Genomic DNA, 9,936 nt, shown 5'->3' with positions numbered 1-9,936 from the left:
GAGCAGTGCAACAGATGCCTCTACCTAAAGGGAGCTAATACTAGCGAGTCTGCCTTTAGACACGTTTAGTAATTAGCTTCAGTGGTTTGCGTTAGGATAATAACAACATTAGGCTAATAGACATTTAAACGAAAGACAAGACGATCTAACTGTGAGCTTTTACAGCACCTTAGGTCTGATTGAGTCATTATTAAAAACCCAAAACTCTACTATAAATATTCATTCATTCATCTTCTACCGCTTATCCGAACTTCTCGGGTCACGGGGAGCCTGTGGCTATCTCAGGCGTCATCGGGCATCGAGGCAGGATACACCCTGGACGGAGTGCCGACCCATCACAGGGCACACACACACTCTCATTCACTCACACACTCACACACTACGGACAATTTTCCAGAGATGCCAATCAACCTACCATGCATGTCTTTGGACTGGGGGAGGAAACCGGAGTACCCGGAGGAAACCCCCGAGGCACGGGGAGAACATGCAAACTCCACACACACAAGGTGGAGGCGGGAATCGAACCCCCGACCGTGGAGGTGTGAGGCAAACGTGCTAACCACTAAGCCACCGTGCCCGCCACTCCCTGACATATTGCCCAGTGCATGAATAAGTGTGTACCCGATGCCCCGTGCTGGCCGTGTCCACGTTCCCAGGAGAAGCTCTGGCTTTGCAGCGATCCTGAGGATAAAGCAATTACTAATGATGAATAATTCTTCACCACAGTGAGTTATTTCTGTGGCAAAAGTAATTAGAACGATTTTTTTTTCATACTCTTCTGTCATCATGATAAAATCTTTCAATCGACTAAATTTGGAAGATCGCTATTACACTGGAAAGTAGAATGCGTAATCTTTCATTTTCCATCGTTTTTTAATGGAAGGATGACTTTCTGATATCGTCTTACCTTTTTCCTGCAGCAGGGTTGATTTAAAAAAAAAAAAAAAAAAAGTAGTTTCATGACTGTGGAATAGGCGACTCAAAGGGAATGACGGGGAGAGTGAAAGAGAGAGAGAGAGAGAGAGAGAGAGAGAGAGAGAGAGAGAGGAAAAAAAACGCGAGTCTCTTTGAATTTCACTTCTGAACAAGTGACGGACTCTACCATGGGATTCGTCCGACGGTCCGCCCGTGCTGTGTGAGTGTCGAAGGCAATCTCAGGGCTCAACCACACACACACGCACACACACACACACACACACACACCCACCAGAAGCTGACAAAAATATCCTTACCACAATCTCACAGGAGAAATCATGATGGAAGTCTGACAGATTCCGAGAGCGCTCCGAGTTCAAGCTCTGTCGAGGCTTGATGGCAGACTTATCGACTGATACTGTGATATGCTAGATGGCGAGAGAGACGACATGACAACCGATCTGGGAGAAATTTAGACGACGGCCAGACGGAGAACAACTCGATTTGATCTCAGATGCAGCTGCTGTCTCTCTTACTGTTTCGGGGTCTAGACATCAAGTAAAGCAGATAGATTATGTTTGTCTTGTAATTAAAGGGCTAGTAGTTTGCGGACTTTTTTAGCCGTCGTCGTTCGTTTCGTATCCGATCCCGCTCGCTCGCTCCGTCCGTCTCCGTAGAATCTCCTTTATACGATGTGCAGTATGTCTCTAATGGTTTTACTCTTTGTGTATCGTACCGTATACGTTTCTGTATACATGTGAGATATCTTTACTGTATATATTTATTTTTTACACACATGTACGTCGTTAATTGACTCTTTATTCTTCTTTTTAACTCTTAATAGTGTTGTGTAAATGTCCTCGTTGTTGACCGAGTGAGGAGACACCAAATGTCCGTGCATTATATGAGAAATCGTAGCCAAGTGGTCACGGCCTTGGATTATCGCTTGGACTTTGAATCACAGGTCTCTTAAACAAGGCCGTCAACCCTCAACTGCTCAGATGTATAAATGTAAGTTGCTCTGGATAAGAGTGTCTTCCAAATGCAATAGAAGTACAAAATTAAAGTACGTTTATTACCTAGAACCAGTACGTAATTACTTGAGCCCTTATGCCGTAATTACTAACGTTAATAATAACAAATATGGAGGGGACATGGTATAAATAAATAAATAAATAAATAAATAAATAATCGTATCCATTTTTTTCCTGAAATAATTTTACACATTCAAAAGCCTCATTCCATTCTGACACAGTTTTAAAAATAAATAAGTAATAAATGAATAAATAAATAAATAGATAGATAGATAGATAGATAGATAGATAGATAGATAAAATTTTAAATAGGGGGCACGGTGGCTTAGTGGTTAGCACGTTTGCCTCACACCTCCAGGTTTGGGGTTCGATTCCCGCCTCCGGCTTGTGTGTGTGGAGTTTGCATGTTCTCCCCGTGCCTCGGGGGTTTCCTCCGGGTACTCCGGTTTCCTCCCCCGGTCCAAAGACATGCATGGTAGGTTGATTGGCATCTCTGGAAAATTGTCCGTAGTGTGTGAGTGAATGAGAGAGTGTGTGTGTGCCCTGTGATGGGTTGGCACTCCGTCCAGGGTGTATCCTGCCTCGATGCCCGATGACGCCTGAGATAGGCACAGGCTGCCCGTGACCCGAGGTAGTTCGGATAAGCGGTATTGAATGAATGAATAACAAATACGTTCAAATAATTGTCCCTTATGAATGAATGAATAGTGTTTAGTGTTATTTATATCTGTACGTTTGTGAGCAGCTGGAACCAAATTCTTTGTGTGTGTCAACACACTTGGCAAATAAACTTGATTCTGGTCCCTAATGAATGAATGAATGAATGATGCATTTGAAAGTCTTCTGGTAAGATTCAGTAATGCATGTTTTTTTTTAGCCTTTATACGTGGGCCTTAATTGGAGCTGATGGTCATTTACCAAATTTTCTTCTAAACGACTTGGTTTGCCTTGGCTGCACAAAGTTATTTTCCCTCCCTAATGAACTAATTGGGGCAGCAGCTGGAAGGGGTCGGTGCTGAGGAGTTGCTTGGCAACAGGGTCACCGTGGACCGAGACTGTTTAAAATGGAATACAGTCGGTCTTCTGGAATCGTTTCAAGACCAAAAGCTTCATTTTCACAAAACAACGACGACTCGGACGTCATCGAGAAACGTAATTAATCTATAACGCTACACAGGACGTGTAAAGGAGATTTAATCAACAAATGTTCATGGTTTATTAGGAAAGTAAACTTAATTACCGTAACAGCGTAATGTGAAACGGGGAAAGAAAAAAAAAGAGAACAAATACAGACAAACACGTCTCGAACGACCGATAAAGATCAAATATGGCAGCAAAATACGTGCAAAAATATTACATATTTGACAAACGGTCAAGATGTACGTGAAAATTCAACACTACATGATGATTACTATTTTTTTTTTTTTTCAGTTTTCTTTTTGGTATAAATGGTTTTGGTACGATTTTATTTATTTGTTTGTTTGTTTGTTTGTTTATTTTTTTAACAAAATGTTTTAATTCATCATAATTGAAAAAAACAAAAAGCAAACAAACAAAAAAAAAAAACCCAAGACACCGTGAAAACACCGTATTGCATAACAGATCGGTATAACGTAATGACGTCTCAAAAAAGACCTTTAATTCTATCGCCCGATAACGGACACGACTACCGGAGGCACGGATTTTTCTGGCAAAAACATTCCTCGTGACCGTTTTGCCGTGCGCTCAGTTTCTAAACAGATTTTCCAAGTGAGCACCAAAGTAGCTCAATAAAAATATGTAAAATAAATAAATCAATCAAAAAATAAAAAGAAGCATTTTTCGACCGTACGTAATATTCGAACGAAAGCGAAGTCGAACCATCGGAAGTACCGAAATTTGCGTTCGCCACTGGTGTTGTCTCGAAAAGCTCATTATTTAAAAACGTAGAAAAACACGCTGTGCGATTTTATACCTTCTCCTCTAGTACGAGTTTGAAAGCAGGTCTCTGAAGAGTTTAACTGCCAGCTTATGATGTCTCTTTGCGGGCGGTGTTAAGAGTCATGTGTAAAGTTATTGACTTGGTCGTCATTAACGCTCCCGTCGAGGCAAAGATGGAGTTGGAGAAGCTCAGCAGAAACAGAACTCAACTCTCCAGAGTTTATATTAGCTTTGCTTAAGGTTATGGAGTCAGTTTGTTAACATCTGCAGCTTCGGCACATGCAGCTTTATCTCCGGAGCTGCTAGGATGCGTCTCCTGGGTCTCGTTAGAACAGGGGGATATGGAGTTAGTAGAGGACCCGAAATGATGAGTGTCCACTAGCAGCAACGTCGGATTGCCGCTCCTTTTCAAGGTCTCGTTCATCGATACGTGTACGTCGTCAGGTGTGACGCCAAAATCTGACGGCGACTTACGTTTGATACGTTCGTACGTCTTGTCCTGGCTTTCCAGGAACGTTTCGCTGTCCTGGAAACGGCCGAAAAACCAAATGAGGAAGACGAAGAGGATAAAGGCGGCTAAGCTTGGAACGAATGCCAAGCATTTGACTTCTAGGCTGGCACCGATGTAGCGGCTGTGGAGGAACATGTCTCTGTGGACGTATGTGAGGTTGGTGCCTGGGTCTACGTTATTCGATCGCCAGTCCCATGTTAAAGTGCTGCGGTTGAAGTGGCCGAGTGTTTCCGGCTCCTCTACCGTGAATATCTTCTCTCCTGGTCCAACATACTGGCCATACTCATAAGGCTTATAGAAGATCTGGTTCTTCCACATGTTTAAATCAAGAATGAGGACCAAGAAGATGATACCGTAGTTAAACCATTTACCTGCAACAACAACAACAACAAAAAATCAGGGAGTTATTTATCTTTATTTTGAAAAACCTGCATTCATGCAAATATCCAATCAGCCAGTCATGTGGCAGCAGTGTAATGCATTAAATCGTCCAGATGGAGGTCAAGATCCTCGGTTCATATCCACATCAAACATCAGAATGAGGAAAGGGTCCTGGTGCCAGACAGGTTGGCTTGACTATTTCACACAACGGTCTACAGAGTTTAATCTGAACGGTGTGAAAAATAAGCAATAAACCTCCAGTGAGAGGCAGGTGGATTGGCTGGTGGGAAAGCGACTATAACTCACCCAATAACCGCGTTTTACAACCGCGGTGAACACAAAAAACCCACCTCAGTATCTACAATAGGTTGAATCTTAATGTGGGTGAGCTATAATGCCCCTTTTCCACTGAGGCAGTTTGAGTGCAGGTTCGGAGCCTAATTTAGAACCAGTTCTTTCTGTTTCGACCGCCAAAGCACCGGCTCCGAACCAGGAAAAGTGGTTCTTAAGTAGCACCAAAACGTTGCTGGTCTAGACTTAAGAACCGCTTGTGTCAGGAGCTGTGGGCGGGGCTACTGTTAGCGCATTTGATAAAATACCTATGTTTAATACACTTTTACTTTACTGCCATATAATCAATTATCAGCAAACATGATAGTAGGTAGCTACATGCTAAGACTAACTTTTATACAGATTACACGGAGCCGCACGTACACATTTTATTCGCCGCGTTTGGATGCCGATGTAGCCATGAGAATTAACAGTAAAGCAACATCCGCCATTGTTGTTGTGTTTGTGTTTGCTGCCGCTGCGCTAACGTTGCTGCGCTGGGAAACGTGACACGTATACAGTGACGTCACACTCGGCGCTGTGACGGCTCTCTAGCCGGTGGTAAGGCAAACCGGTTCTTAGAAGGTTCGACAGTGGAACCTTTGAACCAGCACCAGCGCTAGCTATGAACCAGCACTCGGTACTTTTTGGTGGAAAAGAGGCATCGGAGTTGGAAATCATTCAGGTTCCATTCCTATCAGCCAAGAACACGAATATGAGGATGAATTTCTGAACTTCTAATAGCTGATTATGTATGAGACCTTTCACAAGAACCATCAAAGTAAACAGAGAAGGTGCAGAAGTTTCAGAGATTTGCTAACACTTGGATAATAATCTTTGATGCAAGCAAACGCGTTTACGCCATGAACGAAACGTAGGAGAAGTCAATTATATATTCAGAATCAGTGACAGTTTTAACAATTCCAATAAGTGAGTAATGAGTATCATTAGTCCAAGGAACTTCAGAGGAACTAAATCTGATAGTCATAATTTACCCAGATATTTATTAATATTTGCGTTGGTTTGCTAAAACTGTATTAATAATAAAGAACAACACACACGTTAATTATTTTCTATACAATATCTGGTAGAATAAAAAAGAGGAAAGAGGCAGGAAAAGGAGGCAGCATAGCAATATATCTGTATACCGAGAGAGCGTATTGTCTCCGTATTCATACCGTATGACGGACTACACAGAGCAGCGGTAATATGTACGCTGAAGATAAATGAGGTAATTATAGCTCCACTACTAAGCCAACTCTGGGGAAGGTCAGTAAAGAAACCTCATAGTTAAGTTCAGACAGCGTGTCCTCAGTTGCTGAGCGAGAGGTCTCGCTGTGACGTCTATCGAGTCGCTTGTCCTTAGATCTCATGACTTATTCCAGCCGAATATCAATTTGCTCTCATCTGGTCACAGGTAAATAAGATATCGGCCAAAGTTACTGTTAAAAAACTCTGAAGTCGATCGTTGCCAGTCGAGGTACAGTACTAAGGGTCTGAGCAGCTAAAAAAACAGTTCCTTTGCTTCAGTTCCTTTGCTTCAGCTTGGAAGTTAAAGGTGGGGTCTCCGATGTTTGAGAAATGCTTCAGAAAACCGAGTCGGGCCGACAAACAAAATAAAAAACAAAACAGACGTGTAGCCAATGAGCAGAAAGGGGCGTGTTTTGTCGATATGGGCGGAGAGAGTGTTCGGTGCGCGTGTGTGACGTTAGCAGAAAGCGGTTTTAACATCGACATGGAGGATAAAAACAAAGAAAGAAAGAGAAGAAAGACTTACGATAAGGACAAGAAGTAGGACGTGTTAATATAGGATCAGCTTTCCAGCGCTGGAGAGAACTGAAGGAGCAGGAAGTCGGCCACATATTCACAGGTTGGAGTTTCCCGAGTCAATAACTCCTGAGCTAAACACTGTTACTACACAAATAACACCTCTTTTCTATCGTAGTAATGTAGAGAGGCAGCTACAACCGCGTTTTGTGTAGTAACAGCGTTTAGCTCAGGAGTTATCGACTCGGGAAACTCCGACCTGTGAATATGTGGCCGACTTTACTTAAGACGCCGAGGCGCTTTTTTCCTTCTCGATAGGTGAGTAACGTTGGTTTTGCTTTGTTGCACAGAACTAATATATGCCTTTGTCCTTTACATCATTATGCTTGTGTGGCATTTTTGCTTGTTTGTTTATCTACAATCGTATTGTTCTTCCCTTCAGCTATGATAGACACGTTTCTTTCCGTTAGTCGCCCGGGTTACGTATGTACGTGTGGGCGGAGCTATCGATACAGGGGTGGGACCCGTTTGGGTTAGGGGCGTGTTTGTTTTGGTGATTTCAAATATCAACATTGGCTTTCAAACAACGGAGACCGCACCTTTAATGAAATCACTCTGGATCTGTTCTACAACAAGCTCATCTTCTCAGTACAGCTACCTCCACCTGTAACTGGATCACAAGCTTTCTGGCTTGTAGCAGCAGCACAGTCACCTCTGAAAATCCAATCATAAACATCGGACACCGGATATTGTGGGGTTTTTTTTTATTTATTTTTTTATATTTCAGGCAGTGCCCCCATCACCCCATCTGGAAAAGACTATGATGTCCGACGAGACATTCAAGTATATACCATATACTGTACATGGGAAGCCAACACTAACTGTATCGCCATAAAGGTTTTGTAGAAGATGTACAGTACTTCCTGTGACAGTTTAGCAAGCGACCTACAACAGGTGCTGTTGACCCAGTTCTACACAGCTACCAATAAGAGTGTGCTCACCACCTCAATAACAGCCTGGTTCAGTAATGAGCTGAAGAGCCTGCGATGTTTTTCAGGTCAGTTGAAAAGCTCATAGGAAGCAACCTGCCCTCCCACAATTATCTGTTCTTCTTCAGAGCCAGGGAGCACACAGGAAAAAAAATCATTATTGACTCCCTGTAGCCAGACCTCCATATATCTGTCCTTTCCTCTAGCAGGTGATTTAGATCAATGTGCATCACAAACACTATACAAACGTTTTGTTCTACTTAACAATTCTCCATCAAAGAAATCTCTGTTTCAGACTGTTACTGTATGTGATGAGCGTTAATTTGATCAGCTCTTCTTTACTCTGCAGACTGGTTCCGACTTAATGTCTTAAAGATGCCCTGGGACACGTATTTCATTACCACGGACTCTGTAACATTTTTTTGTGGTAAAAAATGCCTCGGTTACCTTGTTTCGAGCCACGTATACAGTGACGTCACACTCGGCGCTGTGACGGCTCTCTAACCGGCGGAAAGGCAAACCGGTTCTTAGAAGGTTCTCCAGTGGAACCAACTTTGAACCAGCACCAGCACTAGCTCTGAACCAGCACCCGGTTCTTTCCGGTGTAAAAAGGACATAAGTAGCCTAGGATAGAGGAACTTTGTTTACAATCACCTGGAATTGCGGCAGAATGGCTTCTTCAGGTATATCGACGTTCAGCCACCCTTGCTGTATAGAAACTCACTGAGCTACACGGATTCTGTGGGCGCGGTCTCGAGTGGGAGAGCTCATGAATAGTAATGAGCTCGATCGTTTCTACGTCACTCTGAGCAGCATACGGACCTAACACATATCAAAAGATACAAGTAAAAACGGTTTTGTGTGGAAGGGCACCTTTTAAAAGAGACGTCGTATATCGCGAAGCATTGTACATCGGAAAGTATGTAAAAGACCACAGATTCATCGGATGTGAGATCAGAGATGCTTTGCTGTAGGAAAGAATAACGCATTCATAGTGCATGCAACAATCATACAAATAGCACAAACCAGTGTGTGTGACATGTGAAGGAATTTGAGGAAAGTAGCTTTTGGGTGTTTTCTGTTTTGCCACCACACTTCATTGCAAATGTCATAGGGCACGTTCACACTGCAGGTCTTAACGCTCGATTCGGATATTTTGCTCAGATCTGATTTTTTTTTGTTTGGCTGTTCACATTACCTTTTAAAATGTGGCCTATATCAGAAACCAGTGTGAACCGTTTGCTGTTTCGAATCGACCCGCATGCGCAAACGAACGATAGCGATGACGTCACACGCGGCACGCCGTCGCGCTAAAGTTGGCGGGGTTACGGAGGGAGTAAGAATTTTTTCGCTTTTCTTTCTAAATGTGTGTGTGACGGCAGCACAGAGACGCGGTGTTTTGAAAATTTTCGGATGTCGAGGGCGACTTTCGATTATCTGATCCGTTTTGTAGGCGTGGTCGCGTTTGTCTGCTTACTCGCCGGCACGTAATTGTGACGAATGTCGATGTAGATCGACGTAAAAGTCGTGTCGGATCTGCCTCGGGTTGTTCACACCGCGGCCACGTTGGAAACAAAATCAGATTTGGGGCTGATTCAGGACCACATATGGAAGTGGTCTGAATCTGATTTGAAAAAAATCAGATCTGGGCCAGATTTGAGTGTTCACACTACTCCTGAAAAAGTCTGACCTGGTCACTTGAAAAAAAAAATCAGGTCTGGGCCACTTTTACCTGCAGTGTGAACGGGGCTTTAGTGGTTTTACATTTCCTTGGATATATCTGACATCAATTTTGCACTTTGATCACATCGATAGATAGCTGGGACGCGAACAGAGTCTGACACACAAAAAGTGCAAACAAAGCGCTGGCAGCTGCTGATAACCACAGACTCAAATTCCAGGGGATTTACTTCTGAGACTCTGTAAAACTAGGTGAGCGTTTTTGGTTCGGTGACTTGGCAACTTGATGTAACTGATGGCTGGAACATGAAAAGAGAAAAGAATCTCTCCAACAAAGAGACGATAACAACTCTGGCAGCCTGCTGAAAGGCCGCAGTCCCGGACACGTGTACGTACGCTTTAAAAAAAA

At 43.1% G+C, this 9,936-nt stretch overlaps 1 protein-coding gene across 3 annotated transcripts in view; it reads right to left on the bottom strand.

Annotated features, from left to right (window-relative positions):
* Nucleotides 1-3,163: 3,163 nt before the first annotated feature.
* tmem117 (transmembrane protein 117) overlaps nucleotides 3,164-9,936 on the bottom strand; it is a 57,524-nt gene continuing 50,751 nt past the window's right edge. For all 3 annotated transcript variants that reach the window (XM_047820180.1, XM_027140831.2, XM_047820179.1), the window contains one exon: nucleotides 3,164-4,751. In XM_047820180.1, the coding sequence (XP_047676136.1) occupies nucleotides 4,111-4,751 (641 nt within the window). In that variant the 3' untranslated portion in view covers nucleotides 3,164-4,110. The remainder of the gene's footprint in view (nucleotides 4,752-9,936) is intronic.

This window comes from Tachysurus fulvidraco, chromosome 10 (genome assembly GCF_022655615.1).
Source record: "Tachysurus fulvidraco isolate hzauxx_2018 chromosome 10, HZAU_PFXX_2.0, whole genome shotgun sequence".
Lineage (NCBI taxonomy): Eukaryota > Metazoa > Chordata > Actinopteri > Siluriformes > Bagridae > Tachysurus > Tachysurus fulvidraco.
This window is presented reverse-complemented; position numbering and strand designations above follow the sequence as displayed.